At 46.7% G+C, this 27,259-nt stretch overlaps 7 protein-coding genes across 10 annotated transcripts, besides 1 other annotated feature; 4 read left to right on the forward strand and 3 right to left on the reverse strand.

The window, feature by feature from the left end:
• Positions 1 to 276: 276 nt before the first annotated feature.
• On the reverse strand, positions 277 to 2,892 carry Trap1. Of its 2 annotated transcripts, none has more exons than NM_058091.3 (3): positions 2,485 to 2,892; positions 641 to 2,408; positions 277 to 578 (listed from the first exon to the last, which is right to left on the reverse strand). In NM_058091.3, the coding sequence occupies exons 1-3, from the start codon at positions 2,615 to 2,617 to the stop codon at positions 404 to 406; spliced, it is 2,076 nt and encodes a 691-aa protein (NP_477439.2). In that variant the 5' UTR covers positions 2,618 to 2,892; the 3' UTR covers positions 277 to 403. The 2 variants fall into 2 exon arrangements, with proteins under 2 accessions (NP_477439.2, NP_001260726.1); NM_001273797.1 differs by having other exon boundaries at positions 2,485 to 2,717.
• A 249-nt stretch (positions 2,893 to 3,141) lies between these two features.
• Positions 3,142 to 8,988, forward strand: Bap170 (Brahma associated protein 170kD). The gene is made up of 4 exons (NM_136372.4): positions 3,142 to 3,560; positions 3,625 to 4,640; positions 4,811 to 7,617; positions 7,915 to 8,988. Exons 1-4 carry the CDS (start codon positions 3,319 to 3,321, stop codon positions 8,914 to 8,916), a joined length of 5,067 nt encoding a protein of 1,688 aa, NP_610216.1. The 5' UTR covers positions 3,142 to 3,318; the 3' UTR covers positions 8,917 to 8,988.
• Positions 8,989 to 9,047: 59 nt separating this feature from the next.
• Positions 9,048 to 11,728, reverse strand: Fmo-2 (Flavin-containing monooxygenase 2). The gene is made up of 6 exons (NM_136373.4): positions 11,596 to 11,728; positions 11,372 to 11,534; positions 11,124 to 11,313; positions 10,842 to 11,013; positions 9,633 to 10,171; positions 9,048 to 9,513 (listed from the first exon to the last, which is right to left on the reverse strand). Exons 1-6 carry the CDS (start codon positions 11,639 to 11,641, stop codon positions 9,334 to 9,336), a joined length of 1,290 nt encoding a protein of 429 aa, NP_610217.1. The 5' UTR covers positions 11,642 to 11,728; the 3' UTR covers positions 9,048 to 9,333.
• Positions 11,729 to 13,282: 1,554 nt separating this feature from the next.
• Positions 13,283 to 13,331: a mobile genetic element.
• A 1,952-nt stretch (positions 13,332 to 15,283) lies between these two features.
• Positions 15,284 to 19,472, forward strand: Debcl (Death executioner Bcl-2). The gene is made up of 3 exons (NM_176098.3): positions 15,284 to 16,208; positions 18,619 to 18,762; positions 18,818 to 19,472. The coding sequence occupies exons 1-3, from the start codon at positions 15,909 to 15,911 to the stop codon at positions 19,274 to 19,276; spliced, it is 903 nt and encodes a 300-aa protein (NP_788278.1). The 5' UTR covers positions 15,284 to 15,908; the 3' UTR covers positions 19,277 to 19,472.
• Positions 19,473 to 19,846: 374 nt separating this feature from the next.
• Opbp (Optix-binding protein) lies at positions 19,847 to 21,897 on the forward strand. The gene is made up of 5 exons (NM_165478.3): positions 19,847 to 19,951; positions 20,003 to 20,690; positions 20,747 to 21,139; positions 21,194 to 21,740; positions 21,802 to 21,897. The coding sequence occupies exons 1-5, from the start codon at positions 19,945 to 19,947 to the stop codon at positions 21,853 to 21,855; spliced, it is 1,689 nt and encodes a 562-aa protein (NP_724479.1). The 5' UTR covers positions 19,847 to 19,944; the 3' UTR covers positions 21,856 to 21,897.
• Positions 21,898 to 22,092: 195 nt separating this feature from the next.
• Positions 22,093 to 23,224, reverse strand: geminin. Of its 2 annotated transcripts, NM_136374.4 has the most exons (2): positions 23,156 to 23,224; positions 22,093 to 23,084 (listed from the first exon to the last, which is right to left on the reverse strand). In NM_136374.4, the coding sequence occupies exon 2, from the start codon at positions 22,857 to 22,859 to the stop codon at positions 22,281 to 22,283; it is 579 nt and encodes a 192-aa protein (NP_610218.1). In that variant the 5' UTR covers positions 22,860 to 23,084; positions 23,156 to 23,224; the 3' UTR covers positions 22,093 to 22,280. The 2 variants fall into 2 exon arrangements, with proteins under 2 accessions (NP_610218.1, NP_001260727.1); NM_001273798.1 differs by lacking the exon at positions 23,156 to 23,224 and having other exon boundaries at positions 22,093 to 23,031.
• A 731-nt stretch (positions 23,225 to 23,955) lies between these two features.
• Positions 23,956 to 27,254, forward strand: sced (scrambled). 2 transcript variants are annotated; one of them, NM_136375.2, is made up of 1 exon: positions 23,956 to 27,254. In NM_136375.2, exon 1 carries the CDS (start codon positions 24,142 to 24,144, stop codon positions 26,608 to 26,610), a length of 2,469 nt encoding a protein of 822 aa, NP_610219.2. In that variant the 5' UTR covers positions 23,956 to 24,141; the 3' UTR covers positions 26,611 to 27,254. The 2 variants fall into 2 exon arrangements, with proteins under 2 accessions (NP_610219.2, NP_001260728.1); NM_001273799.1 differs by having other exon boundaries at positions 23,956 to 26,956.
• The last annotated feature ends 5 nt before the right edge of the window (positions 27,255 to 27,259 follow it).

A 27,259-nucleotide genomic window follows, 5' to 3' on the forward strand; every position in this document is an offset into this window, starting at 1 on the left:
AATTCAATTGCTCGAACTAAATGGGTCCCAAGAACGGTATTAGCTATTATAAAATAGCTTACAAAACGTTTTTTATAGTACGTATAATGTAACAAATTCATATTTTATTTACACTTTTTTTTAGAAATATTGGTTTCTATGGAGCTTTTGAACAAAGAATACGTTTATGCAAAAACTCTTTGTATAAAATGCCTAGTGTAAGCCCCATTATTGTGCACACACTAGGCACACAAAGTTAAAATTAAGCCCGAAAAAATTATATTCCCCTTCATTTTTGGAATTAAAATATTTAAAACGTTTAATTATACATATTTAAAACTATTTCAACACGTTTTATGAAATTAATTATAGAAATTAATATTACATAGTCGGTATATCTACACTGTTCCTTCTACGGCGCACTCTAGTATTTCTCCAGGGCCCGCGATAGCAGAGTGTTCATGTTGGTTAGCAGCATGCGGGGATCCTCAGCCAAACCGGCGCCCACCATTGCGTTTGCAAAGAGCTGCTTGGCGATAAGTTGGGCCAGATCCTTGTCGCTCTCACGGAGCTTGTTAAGCTTCTTGATGATGGGGTGCCTAAGGTAAGGAAAAATGCAAAATAAGAAAGCAACGAAAGAAACGTGAGGAGCAGGACTCACTTTGGGTTGATCTCCAGTTCTGGTTGAAGCAGGGCAAATCGATTCTGTTCTGGCACCTGGTGACTCTGGGTGCGAATGAAGTGGCGAGCGGCAGCCATTTCCTCTACGGTGATTACACAGGGATGGGTGTCTAGACGAGTGGTGGCTTTTACTTTAATAACCTGCCCCCTGAGCTCCTCCTCCAGCCAGGGAATCAAAGTGTCGAGCTCTGAGCGCAGCAGACTGCCCTCGCCAAAGTCGGTGGTCGCTGTTGTCTCCTTGGACTCTTCGCGCATCTCCTTCTCCACGGAAACGAGTTTTTTGCTTTTGAACTTGCCCAGCTGCATGAGCACCAGCTCATCATAGGGTTCGTAGCAGAAGAGCACCAGCTCGTTGCGCTTCTTCAGACTCTCGTAGTAGGGCGAGGACTCGGCAAGAACGCGGTTGGGTGCTGCCAAGTAGTAAATATTCTGCTGTTCTGCGGGAACGGCGTTGTAGTACTCCTCCAGCGACATGCGCCCACTGGCGGTCTCCGACTTGGAGGATTCAAAACGCAGAAGTTTAGCTATTTCTTCTTTCTCGGAGGCGTCGCTGGAGGTTACAATTCCTTCCTTCAGGAAAAGCCCATAGTCCCGGTAGAAGGCCTCGTACTCTTCTGGCTGCTTCTTGGACCGCTCTTGCAGGAAACGGATAACGCGGGTGGAAATCACACTGGACAGTTTGCGAATCAGGCTGCTGTTCTGGAGCAGCTCGCGACTCAGGTTGAGTGGAATGTCCTCAGAGTCGACAACACCCTTTACAAAACGCAGCCACTTGGGCAGCAGATGCTCAGTCTTGGACTGAATAAGCACCTTGCGGGTGTAAAGAGCCACACCGGTGTTTCCGTCCCGAGACATCTCGAATAAACCAGGCTTTCCTTCGGGGAAGTAGAGCAGTGCATGGATGCTCAAGGGTACGTCAGCATTATAGTGTAAGGTGAAGCGCGGGACATCGAAGCTATTGCTAATGAACCGATAGAAGTCATGGTGCTGCTCCTTGCTGATGCTTTGTGGCTCAAGAAGCCACAGAGGCTTGATCTCATTGGCCTGCTTTCCGTTAAGCAAGATGGGTGAGCCCACAAAGTTGCTGTATTTCTTGATTACCGCCTTGATCCTCTCCTCGTCCGCATATTCACGGCAATCGGTCTTTAAATGAAGCACGATTCGCGTTCCCAACTCAACGTCAGGCACCTCTTCGATCTCGTAGGTTCCACTGCCATCCGTGGACCAACGCAGTCCGGGTGCATTAGGCACAGCCGCCCTCGTGAACACCTCCACCTTATTGGCGACAATGAAGGAAGAGTAAAAGCCCACGCCGAACTGACCAATAATGTTCGAGGATGCCTCCGAGCTGGCTCCCTGCTGGGTCCCCTTCATCTGCTCCAGGAACTTCTTCGAGCCGCTGCGTGCAATGGTGCCCAGGTTGCTGACCAGCTCCTCCTTGGTCATGCCGATGCCCGTGTCCTGGATGATTAGCTGCATCAGTGGCTTGTCGGTGGTGATACGAATCTCCAGAGGCCGGTCCTTTCCAGCCAGATTCTCGCCTCCAGCGCTCAACGAGGTGTACCGAAATTTCTCCAGCGCATCGCTTGCATTCGAAATAAGCTCGCGCACAAAGACCTCGTGGTCGGAGTATAAGGAACGAGCCACAATGTCAAGTAGCTGGCGCGTCTCTGCCTGGAACTCATGCTTGTCCACCACTGATCCTGATGCCTGCTTGGTCTCCGTGGAGTAGCGACGGAGCGAGAGAGCTGCAAGTGAAAAGATGAGTGTTATGTAAACATAAGAATCCCTCCGGGGAGCCGGTTGCTTATATTCAGTGCTTACCACCCGGCGAATGCTGCGATCCAATGGTGATATTGAACGCTGCTGGGGCGGATCGGTGACTCTGCCTCAACACTTGGGCACAGCGACCGAGGCGGCACGCCTGGCCCAGCACTCCCATCGCTCGTACAGACATCTTGTTGTTTTAATGTTTTGCCCAACTTTAATGTTACCCAACTACGAAGTTTGTTCCAGCGCACATGTGTGCACAGTGTAGCCAAATCAATCGATTGTAAGTATTCGATAATAGTAAACTGGTAAAACCCTACTCATAACGGTGTTTTCTTCCAAATTTCTGGGCTGTAATGAATTTTGGACTCAAATGCTTAGTTGGTTTGAATAAGAGTTACTACATGTAATGGAGAGTTCAGTTTCATCACATTATTCAGCTCAAAACTGAAGCAAACTGCCAGCTGACTAGTTCTCTAAAGATTTCGATCAGCAAGAGAGAGAGAGAGAGATAGAGATGTTTCAACTGTGAACAACAAACCGTAAATTCTGAAGGAATTAAGAACAGATTACGTTTCATTGTTTAGCCAATGTAGATTGGATGCTGATTTTTGAGTTATGAAATAACAAATGTCTTCAAAGAAGACAGTAAATAAAAGAAAGTTAAATCAAATCCAATATTGAAAGACATCGATACCTCATATCGATATACGGTCCAATTGCTGACAGCCCTGCTCGTGAATGCAACTCTGCTGTAGCGCGTCAGCGTCGCGTTGTAATTTTTGTTGAGTTTTTTAAATAATTTTAATTAGCATCTGCGTGTCTTACTATTAGAATATCATGTGTTAAGTGTTTCCCATTCACGCCACCACACAAAAAGATCCAATCATGAGCGCCACCACCATCGACAACGTACGGGTGCTGCTTCAGTCGCTGCCTGCTGCCGCCGTAAACAGCGCCACTCAGCCGGGCGATCTACAGACGCCGGGCAAGATTGCGGCCCCAGCGACTCCCCTTCGCGCCAAGAATCCCGCCCAATTACAGATCATGCCGGAGAAGGTCGAGGAGATGCCGCCGTCACCTCCGGAGGAGTTCTGGAGGGACCTGCAGCAGTTTCACGAACGACGCGGGTGAGTTGCCGCGGCTCTCCTGTATTTGGAGACGACCTAACCCACTTTCCCTCTGCCCAAACAGCACTCCATTGACACAGCCCGCCAGGATCAGCGGTAAGCATGTCGACCTGTACAAGCTGTACAACGAGGTAACCGAACGAGGCGGCTTTAATAAGGTGACCATGCGGGACGAGTGGGACGAGGTGTACAGCGCCATGGAGACATTGCGGGAGCGCTGCGTTAACGGAACGGCTAGTATCAAGCACATCTACAGACGCTACCTGGACAAGTACGAACGGTTGAACTTCTTTGGCGAGGATCCAGACAAGATGGAGGCTCTGGAGGCGGCTATTGAGATTGTAGAAATGGGCGGTGGACGCTCGCGATCTCGTTTTTTGGCTGGCGCCGGTGGTGGCCTAGGAAGCATTTTTGGATCAGCACACTCTACGTTGCCGGCGGTGCCAATGGCCTACAACCAGCGCCAGCACTCTGTTAATGTGGAACGACGCCGACAGTACAAGATGTCCACGCAGTTGCACCGACACAGCAGCTACGAGAAGCTGCTGTTGTCTCTGCTTTCTCCGCTGCCCAATGAGCAGGACTTCGCCATAAACGTGTGCACACTTATGGCCAACGAGGCGCGCCACACCCTACAGCTGTCCGAGTGCCCCAAACTGCTTGATGTGCTGCTTGCTCACCTGGGAGTCTACGCTGACTTCACCATGCGCCAGCTGTTCCAGCACAGTTACACCGAGGTTCGACACCATTCGCAGCTCAGTTTCTGGCGCGACCTGCTACACGACAAGCCACAGGTCCTAGAGCTCTACACGGATGAGCAGGCCTGGCTGGACAACGGTCTGATAAGTAAGGAGGACGGTGAGAACTCTGCCGCTCGAAGTGAACTGCTGGCGGCCTGCGACGAGTTGCACTTCCTTAATCTGCGCCGGAGCAACGGGACTGATGAGCGCATGGGCCAGCGAGTGCTTCAGATTGTCCAGCTAGTCCGTACACTCAGCTTTCATCAGGAGAATCATGCACTCTTGGCCTCCAACCGCACGTTGTGGCGATATTTGGTCATGGGAGCAAACGTACGATGGAGTAAGTTTTTTTTATCTGCTTAGAAATTATATTTTTTGGCGCTTTGAATGTACGAAGTATCAAGGTGCTATCATAAATACACTGCAAGGAAATTGACTATTGCGTAGCATAGCAATCCCGAAAGAATCAATTTAAAATAAAATAACTGAAACACGTTTCGCTCGTTCTAGGCAACATTCACATCCAGGCCCTCGAGACCGCTGGCAACCTGGCTCAACAATTTGAGCTGCTAGACCCCACCACTGACGAGCTATCGCGGAATCTTTTAGCTACTCTCTGCGAGGGTATTGACTCTAACGACCGCGCGGTGATCATGAGCTGTCTGGAGATACTCTATAAGTTGTGCGGACGAGAAGGCAATTCGCAGCACATCAATCGTTGCCTTGGCCTGGACTTTTACCAGCGAGCCATGTTGCTCCTCTCGCTTACCGACGTCATGATGATTATCTTTACGCTGGAGGCAGTTTACGCACTAAGTGCTCTTGGCGCTCGGCCATGTTCGATGCTGATGCAAGTACGTGGCCTAATAGACCAGCTGGTGACCCTTATCACAGTGGAGGCTCAGTCATATGGCACAGGCGGTTGCATATTAATGCGTGTCGTAGAGGTTTTCCCCGGAAACATGGCTGCCTCGCTGGCTCAGAACATGCCCGCCATTCTTGCTCCAGGTCCCACTTCCCTGACTACACTTCCAACATCGCTGCAAGTAGCTGTTAAACCGCCAGCAGTTTTACCCACGCCTACACCCGCCCAGACGCAAGTGCTGCCTCACGGAGAGCAAACACCCTTGGTTACAGCTCTCCCCGGTCTGCCAATGCCCAGTCTGCCACAGGTTCAATTGCCTGTACCCAGTCTGCCGCAGGTACAATTGCCACCAATCGCTGCCACCGTGACCCTTCCCAGTCTGCCCTCCGCCTCCCAGAGTTTTACACACGAGGACGAACAGTATGCGCTGGCTTGGCTGGGAGCCACGTATGAACGGGCTGGGAACGGTAACGATCTCCGTGTGGAACAAGCGGAACTATACAGAATATATTTATCGCATTGCCAGAAGGCGGGTAAGCTTTCAGTGGTTAATCACATGCAGTTTCCTCGTCTAGTGCGGCTTATATTTAATCAATCGGTGGGACCAGTAATTGTACGGCACCTGGACGGAATAGAGCTACCTGGGACGTACTACGTAGGCATTAGGATGCGAGCTCAGCCGCTAGCCATGCAACAGAGACCCACCCCCAGCATTGTTCCTGTTAAAAAGGACACGCCAATATTGCCCAAGCAACCATTTAGTGATCCTGTTCAAACGGAAGTGGCGTCTGAGGAAAGCGTTTCTTCTGCAGTCACGCCACCCCCAAGCTCCTCGCTCATCAAAAGCTTGTTGGCCAACAAGGTAACTGAACGCCAACAGAAGCAGAAGGCCCAAGCTCAGACGCCGCAGCCGCCAGCCCTTGTGGCTACCACGGCATCGGGCACAAATGCTACCCAGCCCATCAAGGTAACCTCAACAGCTATAAGCGCCTTCGTGAACAACCCGCTAATGCAGCACACACCGGTGAAGGTGGGTCAGACTACCATTAAGCCGTTGCACCCCCAGATGGCCATCGAAAAGAAGCCAATCACTGATTCGGCCCCGCCACCTCTCGCTCCATTGAGTGGTGCAAACGTAGTGACGAAAGACGCCAGCGGGCGCACTCTCATCATTGCATCAGCAGCTGCCAAACGAAAATTAACCATTGACGAGGAGCAGAATAAGCGTCTGGCTTTAGATGCCGCTGCCAGCAGTTCCAGCAGCTCATCTTCTGGCGGCAAGGAAGAAGCGCAGGTGACTCCCTCGAAGAATGCAGCCAATCTCTATGCGGATCTGGCGGCATCTATTTTGGAGGATGAGGATATGGATGACGTTCCACCGCTGGCCAAACCAAGCCAGGAGCAAAGCCAGCAGCACCCGCAACAGGCACAGCAGCTTCAACTCATTCCGGCTAAAGTGCAACCAACCCAACGTCAACTTGTTTTCCCCGGTAGCAATGTGGTTTCTCCAGCTCCGCATTCCCAACTAAAACTTGCCACCACGGCCACCATAAAGACGGATCAGGGCTTGCAAACTGTGCCAGTGATCCTGCAGCCCAAGACTGCAATGGATTCCACGCCAGCTCCGCAGACGCAATATGTTCTGGCCACCAACCAGCAAGGCCAGACGTATCTTGTGGCCCAGCAGCCGACTATTCCGACATCCACGCAGTCGGCACCACCCACTCTGCTGGTGACGCAAACACCACAACAACAAACGAAGACCATAATAATCCTGCAGCAGCCAGGAGGAGTCTCTGCGGCGAACGTGGCTGGCACTCAGAAAATGATAATGACAACGGCGCAGGGCCAGCAGGTCCTGGTTACCACCACCACAGCTCCACAACTGGCCCAACCGCGTACTTCTACCCCCCAGCAGCAAATCTTTATCGCACCCCAGCGACCAGTTCCGGCGTTGGGTGCTGGCCAAATGTCGCCTTCACTGCTGTCGCAGTTGAACCAGATCCCGGCTACTATAAAGCTTCATCAGCCCCAACCACAGCCGCAGCTCGTTTCGCCGCAATTAGCACCCCAGCAGCGATTAGTTGCCGCAAAGCCGGGCGCTTCATTGCCCATTCCTCAGCTCCAGCAACATCAGTCTATCATCCAGCAACACATAATCTCGGGCCCCTCCACTCCTACTTCCACAGTTGGCGGTACGGTTGGTGGGGAAAAGAGGCAGGTAATTCTGGGCGGAATCAAGGAGACCACGCTAATTACCCAGACGTCGGCCACACCGGCTCCCCTGCAGCAAAGCCAGCTTAACTCGCAGACGATCATCACTCAGTCACCTACCAGCACGGCTATCGTAGGAGGCGTGGCTCTTCAGCAGCAACATCACATTCGATCTGTGTTGGACCAGCAGCAGCAGCATCATCCATCCATCATCCAACAGAAGATAACCATGCCGGCAGTAAGTTGGGAACTGGGGCCGAAATTAAAGAATTATTATTTTTTTTTAAGTATATATACAAGGGTCATTGAAAAGTATGTAAACAGCTTAAAATTTGATTTCATAATATGCCCATGCCCGTTCTAAATCCCATAAATCGCATCACATTCACATTCCCCATTTTTAAATGTTTCCATCGCGTTTTCACTACTTGAGTGGCGGGTTTTACAGGATCTCTTTTCTAAATAGCCAACAGGTGTATGGTAATAAGAATTGTGCTAAGATGACTAAAACAAATATTTTAATATATTATTTTAGATTTCCGAAGCGACCAAACCGAAAATAGCACCCGTTCCAGTTTCACCAACTGTAACTCTCCTAGCAAAAAAGCCGGCGCCGCCACAACCTGCTCAAGTATCTAGCCCCAAGCCATCAGTCACCCAGGCTGTTGTGGTAACGACGTCAGGAACTAGTGATTCAACGGAAGGCGGCAAAACAGTTGTCTTAGCAACCAGCGAGGCCAAGCCAGCGGAATCAGAGGTAGTAGCACAGACGGTTGTCCCACCTGCTGTCGTAACTACAGGTCCCAGCAGCAGTTCTTTGGTTGTCAGTCAGAGCGTCTACGCTGCTTCTGGCCCGAATGCCAACCCCACGCCCTCTCCCATGCCCGTGGATGCAAATTGGTTGTACATCTGCGACTGGCGGAACTGTCCCCGCAAGAAATTCAAGTCTCTTAACGAGCTGCAGTACCACGTGTGCAGTGTCCACTGTCCAGATCACCTTGATTCTGATGCCGACATTTATTGTCAGTGGGGCAGCGGACCCAACTTCTGCGACAACAGAGCGCGCAAACGGTACTCATTGATGACGCATCTGATTGACCGGCACCTGACAACGGAGAACTTGCGCGCCAGTGTGCAACGTCGCCTGGCAACTGGGATTCACAATGTGGCGCCCACCCAGGCTCCCGTGACCATAGTGCGCAACGAGGGTCATGCCCAACGATTGGCGGGAGGCGCTACTGGTTCACCTTCGGGTCCTGCTTCAGCGGTTCCAGTCGTTGGCAGCGCCGCAATGCAAGCTATGAACCGACACACGACTGATTACACGAACGCTAAAGAGCTGATGGACGAAAATGAGGGTCCAGTCACCAAGAGCATCCGTCTGACAGCGGCGCTCATTATACGCAACCTGGTCACCTACTCGGCTACGGCCAAGAGAAGCCTGAAACGCTATGAGTCACGCTTGGCCAATGTCGCCTTTAGCAATGTGGAGGCTAGCGGAGTGCTCTCCCACATCATGTACGAATTGAGCCAGTAAGCCGATATAGCTTACCATCAATATGATTATTTAACTGACTTGTAAGAACGACACTAAAAAAATGTGAAAAGCAAACCATACCTTGTTTGTCTAAATGATTCATACCATATAGCACCAAAATATGGGAGATTCGGGAGTAAGATTTTAATTTGACTTCTACAATTCTACGAGGCTTAGAATTAAAGAGCTATGGTGGACATTATCAGATATACTCCTGGTTAGCAAATAAACGTTTTGAATTAATCGTTCAAAACATACTTTGATTTACATTGTTCTTATAAAATATTAATTAACACATCTGAGTTATAATCCGTTAAAAGAATCCGAACCGAAGAGTCCGCTAAATCTTCGTGTACTACAGTGAAACACTTTTTATCGCCTAACGTAAGATATTAGAATGGGATGAAATCAGGTTCATCATACAATAGCTTCTCCGTTCTTCAAAAAGTTTTCATCGTCCAAAATCGTATACTTGTTGCTCCTGTACGTGTCCAATTCAAAAATGTACTTCTTGCCGCAGTCCTTCATTAGCTTGTGGATAACTGGCTTGATGTTCTCGATGCCCGCGATACTGGCCAGTTCATTGTAGTAGACAAACTGAAATTACAGATAAAAGATTGTTTTATATATGTTCTCTGCTTGTAAAAGTCTTTAACAAATAAGTCTACATAAGCTAATATTTTTAATTTCTTATACAGGGTATTGTGAACACTCACCTGTCGCTCGCCCATCTGATGTGCTTTCTTCTGGTTGCGCACGCCGCAGCCCCACCGCTCTCCGATCTCCTGCTCCAGATCGGCAATCATCTGCTCCCGGGAGGGAAACTTCCGCTGACCTGTGAAGAACTTCAGCGTGAAGCGCACCTGCATGTCGAAGATGTGGGTGGGAATCACGTTGAAGGGCAGGCCCACAAAGGCCATGGTCGGGTGGTTGATGTTGATGCAGTGCTTCCACAGTGGCTGCACGAAGTTGTCTATCACCTGGACACCCACATCGGTGCTGAGGCAGGGGAATGTGTACTTGTAGCCGGTGCAGAACATCACGTGGTCAAAGCTCTCCGTGCTGCCGTCCGTGAAGACGGCTCCATCCTTTGTGAAGCGTTTCACATCCGGCTTCTGCGTTACGTTGCCCATGAATGCTGTGTTAGGGGTCGTGGAAAGGTGGTGGCTTAGGAAGACCTGCTTGGCAGCCAAGCGAACATGGTTGGTGATGTCCATGCCACTGGGGCCGGCGCCAATGATCAGCACACGCGCGTCTGTAAGAAAAACAATTTAGCCGGTAAATGTTTTGGTGCCAAATAGGTTTTTGCGCAGATAAATTAAATGGAAGTGGGGAAACTTAGACAGTCTCTGTTTGGTTTAACACGCTAGTCAACGATCATGTAACATATATCATGGATGGCTCATGTAGTAAAGCTTCTATCATTTTATAAAACAAAAGTTTTATGTGGATATATAAACCTTTCAGGATTTAAAAGATCACCGAATCCTAACCGTGCAATGCAACACCAAATGCAGTATTCTATTCTATATCAACAGGTTTAAGATTTTAGTTCAGTTGTTACTATAAAATTTCTGATATATATACACTGCTCTTAAAAACTACAATGGTTGGCATCTTTCCAAAGGACTCTCCCGATCTCCGTCTTACTTTTCTATCTACAATCTGATAAGTAGCGTTTTGAGATCTCCCACAGTGCCAGCTATCAGCAGTTAAGCACGTGCTAGAGGAGCTCGAAATTGGCACAGACCCACTACACTTATTATAATTATGTCACACAGCCGTCAACAACATTATCTGCAGTCGAGGGCCGAGTTGTTTATGGGGAAAACAAGAGTGGGACTCCGTCCAGACGGCGATGGAGGCGAAGTCCGAAGCTTTGGCCTGACTGATTTAAGATACAGACGGGAGCGCTCTAATCTCACCTTTAAACTTATCTGCCTTGCGGTAGAGGTGGCTGTGCATCTTGTTGCCCTCGAACAGATCTAATCCCTCGACTTCCGGGAGGTCCGGTTCCGTGTAGTGCCCGTTGCAGACATAAACGAAGTCGTAGTAGACTGGGTCACAGGTATCCGTGCTGTGGTCCCATACGTAGACCTGGAAGTGATCGGAGAAGGCCCCGTGAGATCGATTAGTATTTCGCCAGTCGAACAAACAAGTCACAGTGATGGAAAACTGGTTCCAAAATACGTGACGTCGCTACCAACCTCCCAGTCGTCCAAGCGAGGACGCACTCTTATCACCTCGTGCTGGAGCTTGATGTGGGCCTTTAGCTTGAAGTGTTCCGCGTAGGAGCGCAGAAATTCTAGCACCTGGTTGGAGGTGATGAAAGACTCGGTGATATCGTCGGGGTACGAGTAGTCCGGATAGCCCATGACCTCCTTTGGAAGATTGGTGCTGAAACCGAGTCGCAAATCAGAAATCTTACAGCTCCATCATATACTCGATCACCTACCGCAGGCCTTCGTACATGCTGCTGTGCACCTCGTCGTACTCGTCCTTGGGCATTTCCTCGGAGAAAATCCATGTTCCTCCGATTTCGGTGCCTCGTTCGTAGGCCACCGCATCCAGACCCGCTTCCAGGGAGTTCTTCAGCGCGCACAACCCCGCTGTTCCAGCTGAAAAGAAAAACCATATATGCATTTGTGGCACATATCTCTGGAAAGATATGAGCATCACCTCCTATTACGCAAACACGACGCTTGTCCACTGAAGTTTTGATCATTTTGGGATTCCCAATTGGTAGCAAATTTTAAAAGTTTCTTTTTCCTCTAACACGTCTAACTCCTCGCCTGACCAACGACTAACTGAGGGGCTCGAGCTCCCAGCGATATAATAGACCCGGGAAGGCGTCACTATGTGCGCTACAGTCGAGTGTGCTGGGTTGTTTGCGAGAGCCATGCCGCTGATAAGTCGCTTCCCTCATCACGGCAATAACAGACTAGCATGGGCCTGAGGAACCCTAAGGGTAAGGAGAGTTCGACAGTCGGTTTCATCCACCGACCCGTGCCTTATCACTCGCGGTTGCCGGTGACATAACAGAGACGCTGGCGACGGCATCGGCCGTTCTGAAAGCGTCTGGAATCCGCCGTCAGCCGATCGGGATTACAGTCAAGCCTCACTAAGAGAAACTTATGGGCTAGTCTTGCTGATTCGCGGAATATTTCGGAAGAATACTCGTTGATAGAAAAAAAAATATGATAAATTTACCAATTCCTAATACAACATAAGAAATTTACAATGAGTCTAAACAATGGATTTGTTTCTAAAAGTTATTCATGTCCGGAAATTACGACTGTAAGTAAGGAACATCTGGCTGCTGGTCGGCATATGAACCGATCCTCAGCTTCCACAAGGGGCTCACTGATAACGCTATCAATTGAGATTTGGTGGAGATTTACATCACCTAACCCGGAGTCACTGTGTCAGTTCAGTTTAACAGCCTATTTGAGCTTTTAATTATCAGCTGCCCCTCCACCACAGCGAACGCAAATGAATATCATCAGCGACTGGAATATAATTAATTTCATTCAATTACAAAAACTCTGTCGATGGCAACAATGTTGCAGTCCGCAGTGAAGCCTACGGAAAAGTCATTGCTGGGGGTGGTGCACATATGTGTGTATGTACATATGTGGCTGGGGAGAGAGACAAATATTCTTAGAAACGGGTGTGGGGAAGCCAAGTAGTGGAAAATGTTTGCGCTGTGATAGTAGAATTGATTAGGTTGATACTCTGCCGGATTCCAATTAAACATAAGCATGCTTTGACAGCCCCATGCTGACCATCAAGATTACAATTAGTTTTGCTGTGGGGTGTATGGATGTCACGCTTCTTGGCAATCGGCCCATTTTGATCACTTCTAAAGATACTAGGTATGCAAATGCTGAGAAGTATCTGTTTTCTCGACTTTCACACCGGACAGCAGTTTACGTAGTGACGATGAGCACCGAAAGTGTGGTGCGCCAGGGAACTTAGGCCTTAGGTTGATCTGATTCAATAGTTCGGTTGGATCATTTAAAAAATCTTACATAAGTTCAAAAATAAAGAACGACACCTTTATCGTCTGAGTCCGATATCCAAGAAAATGTTCTTTTTGCTACGAACGCGTGAGCAATTCAATGTGGGATCAATCCTAAATGTGGATTACTCGTAGAACAAAAAGGGCTTACTTGATTCTTTGGCAATTATGTAACAGTTAGGAGGAAGCGTTTCAGACCTTAAAGGGATCACTAACCGAGTCGATGCCCTTTTTCGATATTGATGATATTTTTCAATAATTTTATTACGTGTGTAAATTTCTATGGATTTGCCAAAAAAAAATTTGCCACTAAATGCGCCAAGCCGGACGCTTTTAAACAATTTTTAACGGGTATCTGATATTCGGGGCACCGACTATAGCATTCTGTCTTTTTTTTTAAATATGGCAAGCAAAAGTTGGCCTGTTTATTTTTTATCTCATTTTTAAAACTTCTGATAACAAGAACACCTGTTAATGACTCAAACAAATTTCTTTTAAGCCTTGAGGTCCTATCCAAGGAATCTTTTGGGTCCCAACCGGAATGTGCGTTTATTGATCCGAAACCAAAGTCCTCCACGGGTAATATCGCCTCCAAAAGGAGCGACCGATGCTTGCATCGCTGATCTCAGATCTTAGATCGAAGAATACGGACAATAATCGTTTAGAGATAAAAGATCCAAAATTTGCGAACATCACATTTATAAGTTTGTAGTTCGCTCCCCCACAGTCTTGATATTGGCGGCAAGATGTTCTCTCGAAAAGCTTATTCCAGAGCTTTTCGTTTCGATAAAAGTTGGACTGCAGATCTGAAAGAAAGTATAATATGTAAATATCTTGAGAAGTTAATAAAATGGGTGATAAAGTAATACGACATTGGTAATTATCAAAATAGTCGGTATTCGGATTTGGAACCGGCGGAACGATGCTTCTTAGATTGATCTGATTCAATAGTTCGGTTAGATTCATTTAAAAAATCTTACATAAGCTTAAAAAACGAGAACGACACCTTTATCGTCCTAGTCCGATACACTGCAAAAATTCGCGTATCAGCGTTATTTTTATCAAAAAAATTATCTTTTTGTTACGAACGCGTAAGCAATTCAAGGTGGGATTAATCCTAAATGTGGGGATAGTTCAGCAAACTAACATTATAAAGAATATTTAATTACACACGTTACTCATCATAAAAAAGGATAACTAACCGAGTCGGTCTGGCCATGTCAATCTGGCAAGCAGATTCTACACACGACTGTGGAAGATTGTTTGAGAACGTTGCTATGCAATCGCTAATGCACAAAACTGTTACAACTACATTTTTGAAACAAGTCGGTATTTTTTCCATTTTATTGAATTATTTAGTTTATTGATCCAACGAAACGAAAGTCCTCCTCGAGTAATATCACCTCCAAAAGGGGCGACCGATGCCTGCATCTCTTATCTGAGATCATAGATCGAAGCCTACGGACATTTATCGTTTAGTGATAAAATATTTAAGTTTTTGAACATCACATTTAGCAGTTTGGAGATCGCTCCCTTACAGTTTTGAAATTGGCGGCAATAGCTTTCTGGTTCCATAACAGTTTTAGATCCGAAAGTAAGTATAATATATCTTGAGAAGTTAATCAAATGGTTGTCAGAGTAATACATCGTTGGTGAAAAAAATTTGGTTTCCATTTTACAATTATATCAAAGCAATCGGTATTCGGTTTCGAGAGCGAAGCCGTTATTTCGAAACCGTTACCGCGAACCGGTTCCCAGCGAGCCGCGGCTCGCCAGTCGCGAAAACACAACGAATGCACAATCTAGAGGTGGAGAAATATTGATGTTGGCGGGCATCAAAGCTTCCAATGTTTTTGGCGAAAAACATCGATGTTTAAAATAAAAACAACAAAATTTACCTGCTTAATTTAATGATTATTTTTTAATATTGCTTAAATAAAAAGGCAGTACTTTAAGAAAAGAAAAACAAACTTATTGTCGTCTCCGTTTTCATCAGCCGCTGGTCCAATAGTTGCTCCTATAAAACAAATTAATACAATTAAATGGAAAAGTAAACCAGTATGCATACGAGCAACTGCAAGTGCACAAATCGGGAGTTCAAAACTAACATTTCAGATATTAATCCATGTGCTATGTTATGCTTTTAATAATTGCATTAGAAAATATGGAAAATTAATTTGTACTTACAATTCATACACTTTTCTTCTCCGATGCGCAGTAGAGATGGAAAAACATCGATGTTTTCTCGAAAAACATCGATGTTTATGATTTTTCAAAAACATCGATGTTTCTCCACCTCTACAACGAACGCACAATCACAAGCGCCGCTCGCGAGAACGAGAACGGGAACTCGAAAGAACCTAGATCGCTGATCGGAGAACCGTGGAACCCGTGGAACCGTAACCGTGAAAGTGGGGAATCGAAGATAGAACGGAGAGGGTGGTAGGCCGATTCCCTCTCCCCACTGCCCGTTGAAATTCAGAATACTAAGCTCTCGGTTAAACGCGGCGAAAAAGAAAGCAAGCTCTGAGCGGCTGAAAAAAAAATGAAGTGAAATAAAACTGGGATCGCGGCACCAGCAACAAGTTTTAGTGGCTCTTCTTTGTGCGTTTCGTTCGTGTTTGCTGCCCTGCGCTTTGCTCGCCACATTCGTCGCCGACTTTTATTTTGTTTTGCCCATTTTATCAGAATCGGAGCACCTCCAAAAAAGCCCAAGACGAGCTGAGCCTCAGCTGCGTCGAGGTGAGCTGATCCACTCCGCTCCCCTTTCGTGCGCTGCCCACCGCTCCCCACCGCTCACACCCGATCCCATCCAATCCAATCCGATCCGCTCCGCTCCGAGTGCATAGTGCATGCAAAGTCGCGGGGCTGGGCTTTCGGAATTACACAACCCACATGGGGCAGCGCCAACAAAGGCCTCAGCAGCAACAATAGCGGGCAGCCAAGCATTGCCCTGCCCTCGACTTCGACCATGGCTCCCACCACCAGTCCGCCACCCAAGCTGGCCAAGTTCAAGTCCTCGTCGCTGGACCACGAGATCTACACGGCCAATCGCCGCGGCACCATTGCCACGGCCTCCAGCGACTGGAAGGCGCTCCGCGGAGGCGTCGGTGGAGGAGCAGGAGGACCCGGTAGCGTACCCAATCCCTCTAACGGACGCTCCCTTCACGCCGGCGGACCCATGACACGGGCCGCCTCCACATCCTCGCTGGCTAGCAGTACGCGCACGATGACTAACTACCAGGAGTACAAAATGGATATCATCAACCAGGTGAGGACCAGAAATGGGTGACCAGTGGCTCCGTCCTTTGCTATGGACAATTTGGGAATTATTTAGTTGAAGTCTTGAGAGTATGCTGGGACTGTTGCCTTATAAAGTAAGCGTCTGATTCAGCATATGTTCAAAAAAATTTACGAGTGTTACTCAGCCAATGGAATTGCAAGGAAGTTAAATAGGGAGATATTCACCAGCAAAGTGAGTGTTTCAGCAAGGAACTATTGAATGCCTTGGATTAGCTTTAATCTTTTGCAGAATTCTAGAATTCCGATGGGTATTCTTAAATATAAGACCAATTCGTACACATAGAGGCAGCTATGTATGTATGTATGTGGTCCAGACCAAGCAGATGTCTTCCTTATAGGCCAGAATTCTCTAAAATTATACAATTACAGTCATTTCGGTTGGAAAATTAGAAAAACTAAGCCAAGATAATACAAATTAAATTTGCAAGTGGTTTTAAAAGCATTATGAACTTTAGCGGTCAAGGCTTTGTTACAAATAATTTATATTCTTTTGACAAGTTTTCAGGGCTCATATGCATTGTTTTAATGTTGAAATTTACAATAGATACTTCTTCGATAAATAAGACTTCTTATAGTTCATAGCAATGCGCCTGGTGATATAAAAGTTTAATCAACACAAATACTTAAATTTCTTAAGAGGTTGAGGACATGTGCTTTACTTTAAGGTGTAATTATTTTAAACATGACTCGGTTTCAACCCACATTTAAATATATAGTTTTGCGTTAAAATAGTTAAAAACCTTGATAATAGTTATATATATTAGTTGTTATAGTTATTCTATTCCAGCCTTATGTTGCCACTCAATGTTTTTTTTTTAAATTATTTTAAGTAATATCTAACGTTATCAACATAGAATGAGTCAGAAAATAAACTGGTCATGCATCGGAACATGTGCACATAATTAAAACCGATTTTTGAGACATACATATAAATACAACAGTTTGGTGATTAAATATTCAGCAAGTACGCAAAATGAGAAACACAACACAAAACTAAAAGAAAAAGCTGTTCAAACAAATTGCCTAATTTCGTGGACAAATTTCGAAATTGCCAAAATGAAACGGAACAGACAACTGCAAACAGATTCCAATTTAATGTGCAGAACTGTTTGCGGTATCAACTAATTTTCGATGGCTCTGATCGAGGACGATCCATCCGAATCTCTGCTATCCACCATTTGGGTCTTGACTGTCTCAACTTAATTGATAAGGCAAATATTTTTGTTTCCACCATTCGTTTATCTGAGACTGATAAAACTATTTACTCCGCTCCTCCAGGTGAGCGACATGTAAAGTGTTTATTAAATATATTTGCCTATGTGGTTGCTTTCGCCGGGCTGATAACTTCTTGAGGAATTTATCATTAAGCGCATTGCGGAAGTTTTCTCAGAATGCAGTCCTCTAAAGTAAACGCCATTTTCTCTGACAAATCAGATGGAATGGGCCATAACCAGGCTGCATAGAGGTTTTCAAGGAAAATAATAGCAACTAAAGAAAAGGGAAGAACCGCGAAAGCGCCACGGGTGGAACCATTATAAACAAGTATTCCAAAAATAAACCGACCACTAACTATACAACCCGAAAGCCTCAGGTGATGAATTCATCGAACTCTGGCCATTCAAGTAAATCTTATGGTATTTGGTCGCACCAAACCCGCCAAAAGGAAAGAGTTGGGCGCACAAGTGTTCGCCATAACAAGATCACGTAAACAAATTGACGGATTTATTAATATTTCGCTGGGAGGCTGGACGGGTTCGGAGTAGCTTCGATAGACTTTTCAAGACACTAGCTTCAAGGCCGGTGATTTGGCATGGGCTTGATTTCTTTGGCTGGCCATGTCATAAGTCAAGTTGGCTCCAAAGTGAGTAATTGTCTGTTTACTTGGCTGCGGAATCGTTGGCGTGACGAACGGTAATTGTGCGACATAAATTGTCGAAGGAAACTTGCAACTAAATGGGTCGGAATTGAACGCAACATGGTGGGGAATGCCTTAATTACGCCAAACGTTTCGCGTCTTTCAGATTCCATAAGTAAATTTTTAGTTGTCTTAATGCCTTTCCACAGCACGTGCTGATCGCTTCTTTTGTTTAAGTCGTTGTTCAAAGTTTATTACCGCCATGTGCACCTGCCATCAGTTTGGCTGCATGTTTAGATACTCTGTAAGAGGTGTGATTGAAATAGCCCAGGTGTCTACGGAATCCTGTAAACGGATTCAGAGCGACGTAAATAGAACATATGCATGTTCGCCGGAAAACTCGAGGCAGTCGATTGATATTGTTTAAGTGGCCCGCTGATGGAGCGAAATTGCCTGGCAATGATCAAAGCACTGTAGTTAATTTGATTGTGATTGAACTTTTGGCTTTGTCGTTCTATTCCAGGGGAAATGTCTGTGTGGTCAGTACATCAGAGCGCGGCTGCGACGGGCAGGAGTCCTCAACCGGAAGGTGACACAGCGTTTGCGCAACATCCTGGACCCCGGCTCCTCGCACGTGGTCTATGAAGTTTTCCCGGCACTGAACAGCGTGAGTGTACTGCCATTCGCCATTGAATCTTTTCATAACATGGTATAATCCACAGATGGGCGAGGAACTGGAGCGGATGCACCCGCGGGTGTACACAAACATATCGCGACAGCTGTCGAGGGCCCCGTTTGGCGAGCTGGAGGACAGCGACATGGCGCCCATGTTGCTCAACCTAGTTGCCAAGGATCTTTTTCGCTCCAGCATCACCTGGGGCAAGATAATCTCGATATTTGCCGTATGCGGCGGCTTTGCCATAGACTGCGTGCGCCAGGGACATTTCGACTACCTACAGTGCCTGATTGACGGTCTGGCTGAGATCATAGAGGACGACCTGGTCTACTGGCTGATCGACAACGGCGGATGGTTGGGCCTGTCGCGGCACATCCGACCCCGGGTCGGCGAATTTACGTTCTTGGGATGGTTGACGCTGTTCGTGACTATCTCTGCAGGCGCATATATGGTCTCAAACGTGTGTCGGCGCATTGGAGGTCAACTGTATTCGCTGCTGTTCTAGATTCGCTTGGGATCGCGTCGTTAAGAAATACAATCGTACCATTTAGTCAATGAGAGCTTCAAATCATTCCTGCTTCCATGGGCACCAGTCGTTTAGTAGTATGTAACGGACCCTGTTTTACGTATAATATTGTTATTCCCTTTCTCCTCTTTTTGTACATACAAGGCTATTCTAGGCGCAATAAAGCGTGTGTTGTAAACTTTTTTTTCGAATTTGGCGCGAAGTCTGGGTGTTATGCACGGAACTGCATTACTTTATGTCCGTGTTTAGCAACACTGGAAACGCCGTGGAGGTGCCAATATTTTGAGTACGACAATTCGTCTTTAAAATGTTATAGTGCCCAATCTTTGACTGTTGAACAGTGTATCTGTTACCAGAAATTAAAGACGAATCGACTAACATAATCTCTCAGTTAAACAAAAAATATAAAAGTTAACTTTGCTGACAAAAGTTTTTATAATTTTGTAATTACTGGTTCAATGTTCTAGTCTTTAAAATAAATGTTATTAACATTTTAAATTTTGATTGTTAGCCTTGCCACCCAGCTAAAACGCAAATACTTACCCAGCCCTGTGGCAACGCTTCGATTTCCAAAAACCATTTGTTATTATTGCTGTGGATCTGCCCATTATTATTTGTTGTAAATAAAGATTGGAGCAAATTATGCCATGTCATGTAAGTGCACTGATTCCGTGGGTATGAACGTCGAGTAACATGCACTTGCAGCGTCCAACCAGGCCGAGGAGACTACCCCGAACCTCCACGTGGAGGATGGAGACTTATCCGGAGGCGCCTTGCAGCAGGAATTCCTCTACTGCGAGAGCTGCGGCAATGTATACGAGGACACCGAGTCTTACGACAGGGCCCACGGTCCGCAGGCCGGCTGCTGCACCGGCGCTAGCGGGGAATTGGATTTCATCGAGGAGGTCGCCGAAGATTGCATTTCGGAAGAGGTCGGGGAAGAGGACATTGTCTACGCAGACGTACCCCTCTGGGAGCTGGTGGAGGAAGTTCCGGCCAACGTGAAGGCGGAGAAGGACCAAAACGAGCCTAGCAATTCCGATCGCTACTTCTGTTACGACTGCCACAGCATTTTCGAGAACCGAAATAAAGCTGAGGAGCACATATGTCCGCGGGCGGAATCCGGCGGGTCCAGCCAACAAGATGGCGATGCGAAAGCACCCGTCCGGCGAAAGTTGGCCAGTGTCAGTGCAAGGACGGGTCCGAGAGACGCATCATCCGTTATTAGCTGCGGAATCTGCAACACCGTTTTTAGCTCGGAGAAGTTTCTCAAATTCCACATGCGCATTCATGAGAATCGAGCTCCCAAGAGCATTCAGGACGCCCTTCCTATAGGCGCCCATCAGCAGTACAGCGAGCTGGACCAGTTCTACTGCGAAATATGCAACAAAAGGTATGCTTATATCTGCAATAGAAAGAAATACCACGAATCATTTCCTTATTTACCAGCTTCGATGAAACCCTCCTGACGGTACACAAACAGATGCACCAACAGGAATCTAGTGAGATTATGTGCAGCATTTGCAACCGGAAGTTTGAGAACGAAGTTACCTATCAGATGCACCAAAAAATCCATGAGAAACCGCGCGACTCCGAGTCCTCCCGTAAATTAGCCCAGCGTACTAGTCTCGATAAGGAGAAACCCGGGTTTCCCTGCCAGTACTGCGAGAGGGTGTTCACCCGCCCCTTTGAAAAAGTCAAGCACGAACGGGTCCACACCGGAGAAAAGCCTTACGCCTGCGAGGTCTGCGGCAAGACATTTCGGGTGTCATATTCCCTGACCCTTCATCTGCGTACCCACACCAACATTCGGCCGTATGTGTGCACGGTGTGCAACAAGCGGTGGGTAAAATCAAGTTTCATAGAATTACAGTTTTAAATAACTTATTATTTTAGCTTTAAATCGCACCAAGTGTACTCCCACCACCTGCGCATCCACAGCTCCGAACGACAGTTTTCATGCGATGCGTGCCCCAAGACTTTTCGGACCTCCGTGCAGCTGTACGCCCACAAAAACACCCACACCAAGCCTTACCGGTGTGCCGTGTGCAATCGCCCATTTTCTTCGATGTACGCCGTCAAGAATCACATGCAGACCCATAAGGAGATCAGCAGCAAAGGAAGTGTCGGCTCTGGTACGCCGAACATTAAGAGTGCGGCCACCTCGAAGAGCCAGGCAGCTGGGAAGTTCTATTGTAATACTTGTGGAGCTGAGTACGCACGTCTCTTCGCCCTGCGCCTGCACATGAAGTCGGCTCACGGTTTGGTGGAGGAGCAGGAGAATCCCGCCACCTCAACTGATGCTGCACACGTCGCTGAGACCGATGATTCCGAGACTGCGGTGTTGATAGCGGCAGCCGAGGCAGATGCCGCTTACATAAACGCTGTGGTAAACGATGTAGACATCGTGGGCACCGTACCCACCTACGAAGAGTGCGTTGTGGTGAGTTACTAGTTCTTTGTATCTCTTCCCAAACTTACCTTTTTCTCTTCCTTTATTGCAGTTTGACGTGGATAACTTCCACAGCGAGGAAGTTATTACAGATTGGCTTAAGTAGCAGTTCACAGTTTTACATCCAATAAATATTTGTCTCAAAAATATGTTGTACCTTGAGTATTTTATTTTTGCGTTAGCTCCCCACACATTGAAATCCATCCGCATTGATGTAAGCTAATAAACACATTTGTTTTGATGTAGAATTAATGAAAGGAAAAGAGCATATCTAAACTAGCATATGGATGCGAAATGGTTTATATAAGTTGCACATAAAATACAGGAATACGAATTAAATATTGTGTGCAATTGTGCAAATGTAAAACTTTATTAGGATTATAACTGGCGTGTAACAAGTAAATATATTGCTGGCGTACAATTAGACCAGCCGTTGTGTTGGCTGACGACGAACAGGGATATAAACGCGATATTTAACTACAACTAAATGTAAAACCTTAGACTAAAAAAAACGTGTGATTGGTGTGTAGCCTAGGCGTTGACCTTGTCCTCGTCACCCGTAGTGTCGTCCTCCTCCACCTCGCTGTTGTCCTCTTCGCAGATCTCCTTCAGGACCTCCACCAAATTCTTGGCCTCGTCCAGTTCCTGGCGCATAGTGTCCATCTCCTCCTCAAGCCCCTCGATGCGCTCGTGCAGATGGCGGTTTTCGGTGAGCGAGTCCTCCAGCGCCAGTCGCCGCTGCTCGGCCAGCAGCTTGTAGTAGTTCTCGCCGGGTTCGGCTGTGCTAGTGAGATCCTCTGCCGTGATGGGCTTGTCAGCATTGCCAAGCGGAACGGCCTCAGCATCAGTCTGGGTATCCGCATCCTTTGTGGAAATCGCGGGCGCCGTGTCCACGCATTTGCGCTTGCCGTACTTGGGCGCGACTTGGACGCCGGCCTTCAGACGACTCAGCTGATCCACGATGGAGGCGCGCCCTGAACCAGTGAGGTTCTCCTTATCGTTTACGTTGCCCTGCAAGGGTTTCAGGGTCTGTCTCTGCTGCTTCAGGTGCTCCTTCTGCTCGGCCTCTGTCTCGACTTGGATGTAGACCCTGGCAGCGCTCGAAGACATCTTCGGAGATGTGTATTGTGCTTTCGGTGGGTTTGGTTGTCAGGCGGCAGAGCGTGTGCTACTTGCTTGTCTGTTGTTTATGCATTAATTTGTGCGCAACGCTTCACAGTTTTCCATTCGTTGTAATGGCCGCCAAAAAATGCCGATGCCGCGCGCTGTTGTCCAACACTGTTTGCTCAAGGGGCTGCATCACATGCAATTTCATCCCTCGATTTCGTGTCACGACTATCGCAAAAAGTTACCAAATTATTTTAGGAATGTAAAATTAAGATATCCCTTAAAATATAATTACAAACCTACAAAAATAATGTGAAAAATAACAAATCCTACGACTGCTATGTAGTAGAGTACTTCAAAATATTACCAATCATTCATATTAAATAATTATGTTAATAAAATATTAAATAAAAGCTTGCTGTATTCTTGCTGGTGGATGCTTATCAAAAAAGTATAGTATTAAAATTTCTGTATAAAGCAAAACTAAAAACAAAAAATGCAGCTTACTTTTTGGAAACAGTTTTCTAGCGATGTTTTTAAATTGAAAGAAAACCATACCTACCCTGTGTTTTAAACGACAAAAACAGTTAGACAGATACCTAATTTTAAAGTTAAATTTTTACTTCTTTTGCAAATCATAATTCATACTCAGCCAAGTAGAAGTCAAATATACCCCAATGTCGGATGTAGAATTTTAAATACTAAAAGGAAATGCCTAACATTTTTGAAAACATCATTAGCGTTTTTTAATAATAAATATTAAAATAGCTATAAAGCGAAGTATAAATAGGATTTTAGTTTTTATTTGTTTGGTTTTAGACCTGGTTATGGATCTTGAAAATAATTTAAAAGATTGTGTAAATTAGTTAAGAGATTATAAATAAGAATTGCTTGGATACTACCTTCTTATTAAGCTAGTACTCAAGATGTCCAAATAACATGTAAGCATTTAGCATTTAAAAGTATAAATAAAGAACTTAAAAGAGCTGTGTAGCTTAGGCTGAGCACCTTAAGTTTGATTGATGTATATTGAAGTTATAAATTCATTTGTTGGTCTTCTAGAAACGCGATTTCTGTGATATTCCGCCAGGTGGCAACGCCAGTCACGTCACGAGGACACGAAGGATAAACGTGCGATAAGAGAATAGCCGATAAGAGCTCCACCCAGTCGCAAAAAAGATGTAATTCTCGAAGTAGCGGATATAGATCGTTTACTTTTTTATTTTTCACTCGCAACTCATTCACCGCACCTCCATCCGCCCCACCACGTAGCAGTAGCCCCAAGATGGACCACAACGAAATCTCCATGACTATGGACGCCAAGCTGGATACACACGATAAGCGACCAGTGGCGCTGCGTTACAAGACATGGACCCGCTGCCAAGTGAAAATAGAGGCCATTAAGTGTGTGCCCTGCTTCCTGCGGCTCAGTTTCCAGGCCATGGAGACCGAGTCTCACTCCCAAGAGTGTCACCCCGCTAAACCCATTAGCGTCTCCGTAAACGTTCCGGGCGTCAGCTTGAGCCTGGCTACCTCGCGCACGAAGCAGCACTCGTACGGGCTGTTTTGGACGCAAAATCGGCGGGACTGCTTCATCTATTTCGCCCTGGAAACGGAGACATCCTGCCGACGTCACATGAAATGGATGCGGAAGTCGATTAAGAATCTGGAACTTTATCGCCAGGTCTTTCTAGAACAGCGCCGGCTGAGCAGGGGTCCCGGAGGTCTGGGCCCACTGCCTAACCTGCCGGAAACCCTCGACGCTAGCGCTCTCTCTCCGCGAGTCTCGCAAATATACGAGGAGATTTTTGACGGCAGCCGCATCTCCCGCGTCTCAATCGCATCCGGCATTTACGAAGAGATGAAGCCGTCAGTCATGGAGACTCCTTCACCGCCACCGCTGCCCGCACATCCTTACCGTCAGCGAATAAACACTTTTGAGTGCGCCCAGCTTGGCGAGATTGCGCGGTCCAGCACCAATCCCGAATCGGAGCTGGCCAAGAAGAAGAAATACAAGAACATGCTGGACAACCTGTTCGGGAGTTCACGTCAAAAGCGTTCCGGCAGCACCAGCGAGGTGGCCAATGAACCCAGCGATGAGGTCCTGCCACTGTATGAGAATGCCCCCACGCCGGAGCCTGTGCTTCCGGTAAAGCGCACATCCCAGTTGAACAAGTCTCAGCGTAATAGCTTCTCAAGTCCGGACTTGTCCAAACTCAATCTGCTGGACACCTTTGGAGAATACTTCGAGGCCCAGAACCATGAGTCGAGCATGGAGATAAACATTAGTCTGGATGAGTCGGTCATTGAGCCGATCTCTCGCAATGAGATTATTGCGCAAATATCTAGCCAATTGGGCAAAGCAGACTCTTTGGAAAGTCTGAATGTTTCGGAGCAACTTCCGTACAACTTCAACTTTTCCGCTTGTAACACGTCAACCATCAATCTCATTGGATCGCATGGAGCTGTTCCGCAGAGTAATCAGCTAAAGAAAAATAAGATACTGCACGAAGACCTTACGGGATACTGTGTAATGGCACCCATTTTAAAGGCGACGGTAAAAGATTTGCCACCACAGCCAGGCGGCAGTACAGTGTCCACATCCTCCGGATATTCCACGGGCTCCTACTGCTCCTCCACCAGCAGCTGTAACACGGAGGACCAGCCCACCAAGACGCAGATCGCCAATGAGAGTGACATATACGAAGTCATGCATGGAACCTCTCTGAACAGTACCGTCGGAGCGGCTGCAGCTGGATTTGCGGAACACCTCTACGAGAACCTTTTGGCTGTGAAGGCCGCACAGGAGCTGGAGGCGCAGCCTGTCGGCTTTGGACTGAGCACAAGCACACCCACCGAATCTCCCCTGGCGCCGGCCTTGCCGCAAAAGGGAACGCCCAAGGACAAAACTTTGCAACAGAAGCCAGAGGAGGAAAACTACTACCAGACACCAAGAAAGTCGATTATCAGTGTGGACGACAAGATACCCTCCTATTATCCGAACAGCTGCGACACACTCAAGTCAAAGCGACGCAGTCCCACCGAACATGGACCTAGTTTTAGGCACTTAGTCAGTTCCAAGTTGCGACGTGAACGAAAGGAGAACCTCTACATTTCCTCGCCCCAGCAAATCATTGAGCAGCGTCACAAGGCGGCCACCATCTCATCAGCATCAGTATCAGCCAAGACTAAAAGCTCAACCAAAAAGACTGCCGCCCACAAAATTTCTGACAGTGTTTATGCAGTCACCCATCCGGTAAAGCGTCCGAACAGCACCAATAGCAACAATACCCACCAAAGCAACAATAACAATAACAATGAAGGCGTGGATGACGAACTGCTGCACTTGACCGTTTTGAAGAACATTGACTTTAAGTTTGATGATAGCCAAGCATCTGAGGATTCCTGCAAGGCGAAAGCATCTGCTCTTCCCGTAGCGAACGAATGCTTTGTACAGCCAAATCTGGAGAAGGAGTACGAGGATCGCTTTCAAGCGGCGGAAAAGGCTAGTCGTCTTTTGCAAAAGTATGCGACGCTGGCCAAAATCGGGCATTCGCCCAGCAAGGCGTTGCCCGCACCAGCGCGTCTGGAACCCATGATTCAGTCTGTGGCCACGTCCAATGAGTTGCAGCCCGAGGGAGGCACCATGAAAAAGTTCGCCTCCCTACCACGCTTCAAGAAAATTGACTTTTCGCCGCTGAAGATGAGACTCAATAGTGTCCTCCAGAGAAATCCACCTTCGCCGCAGCACTAAAATGGATTCTCCGTTTTCCGTAACCATGTTTAACACTTCGCTGTGGACACAAACTGCTTTTTAACCATTTCGCTATTTATGTTGTAGTTTCTTGTGAATGTGATCTGATTAGTTCGACAAGTTGATTATTATGTTATCCGAGTATATAATACGCTTTCCCACGATGCACTTAGTATTAAGCCTTATATGTATGGTCATCCTGCTTTGTCAAATGTATTTTAACGAACCATATCCGGATCCACTTGGGGGGTCCCCTAGTATTACTACTGTTGTGAACCAACGATGAATGTCTAAGAATATGCTCAATTATGAAAATTTACAAAAACGCTTTTATACGTATTAAACCAAAAACCACATTGTTGACTCATTTAGGCGCCTTGTTGTTAAAGAAAAACTAAATTTAGCTAAACAATTTTCAATTCTACAGATGATTAATCGTCTACCAAAATGGGCTTACGCCGCATCAGATATTTTTTGGCGGCGTAGCCTGAACTACGCTTTTCGGCTTCGCATAACATATCAGAGATTAGTTAAACTTACAATAAAATGCTTCAAGATAGCATAACCAATGCTGAACTGTACCGTGACTAAACCATAAGCTTACAAATAAAATATGCCACAAAAATGAAGTAAACTTTACAAGCAAATG

Source organism: Drosophila melanogaster, chromosome 2R (genome assembly GCF_000001215.4).
Source record: "Drosophila melanogaster chromosome 2R".
Lineage (NCBI taxonomy): Eukaryota > Metazoa > Arthropoda > Insecta > Diptera > Drosophilidae > Drosophila > Drosophila melanogaster.

Bases quoted from the DNA above. Each gene is read 5' to 3' on its own strand.
- Trap1 (NM_058091.3), bottom strand. From the start codon at position 2,617: ATGTCTGTACGAGCGATGGGAGTGCTGGGCCAGGCGTGCCGCCTCGGT. The intron at 2,409-2,484 runs GTAAGCACTGAA...TTTCACTTGCAG, and splicing joins ATCGCAGCATTCGCCGGGTG to CTCTCTCGCTCCGTCGCTAC. The intron at 579-640 runs GTGAGTCCTGCT...TCCTTACCTTAG, and splicing joins GAACTGGAGATCAACCCAAA to GCACCCCATCATCAAGAAGC.
- Bap170 (NM_136372.4), top strand. From the start codon at position 3,319: ATGAGCGCCACCACCATCGACAACGTACGGGTGCTGCTTCAGTCGCTG. The intron at 3,561-3,624 runs GTGAGTTGCCGC...CTGCCCAAACAG, and splicing joins CAGTTTCACGAACGACGCGG to CACTCCATTGACACAGCCCG. The intron at 4,641-4,810 runs GTAAGTTTTTTT...CGCTCGTTCTAG, and splicing joins GGGAGCAAACGTACGATGGA to GCAACATTCACATCCAGGCC.
- Fmo-2 (NM_136373.4), bottom strand. From the start codon at position 11,641: ATGATCAAAACTTCAGTGGACAAGCGTCGTGTTTGCGTAATAGGAG. The intron at 11,314-11,371 runs GTAGGTGATCGA...ACTCGGTTTCAG, and splicing joins AGCATGTACGAAGGCCTGCG to CACCAATCTTCCAAAGGAGG. The intron at 11,014-11,123 runs GTTGGTAGCGAC...GATCACTTCCAG, and splicing joins CTCGCTTGGACGACTGGGAG to GTCTACGTATGGGACCACAG.
- Debcl (NM_176098.3), top strand. From the start codon at position 15,909: ATGGCTCCCACCACCAGTCCGCCACCCAAGCTGGCCAAGTTCAAGTCC. The intron at 16,209-18,618 runs GTGAGGACCAGA...GTTCTATTCCAG, and splicing joins AAATGGATATCATCAACCAG to GGGAAATGTCTGTGTGGTCA. The intron at 18,763-18,817 runs GTGAGTGTACTG...TATAATCCACAG, and splicing joins TTTTCCCGGCACTGAACAGC to ATGGGCGAGGAACTGGAGCG.
- Opbp (NM_165478.3), top strand. The intron at 20,691-20,746 runs GTATGCTTATAT...CTTATTTACCAG, and splicing joins TGCGAAATATGCAACAAAAG to CTTCGATGAAACCCTCCTGA. The intron at 21,741-21,801 runs GTGAGTTACTAG...CCTTTATTGCAG, and splicing joins CCTACGAAGAGTGCGTTGTG to TTTGACGTGGATAACTTCCA.
- geminin (NM_136374.4), bottom strand. From the start codon at position 22,859: ATGTCTTCGAGCGCTGCCAGGGTCTACATCCAAGTCGAGACAGAGGCC.
- sced (NM_136375.2), top strand. From the start codon at position 24,142: ATGGACCACAACGAAATCTCCATGACTATGGACGCCAAGCTGGATACA.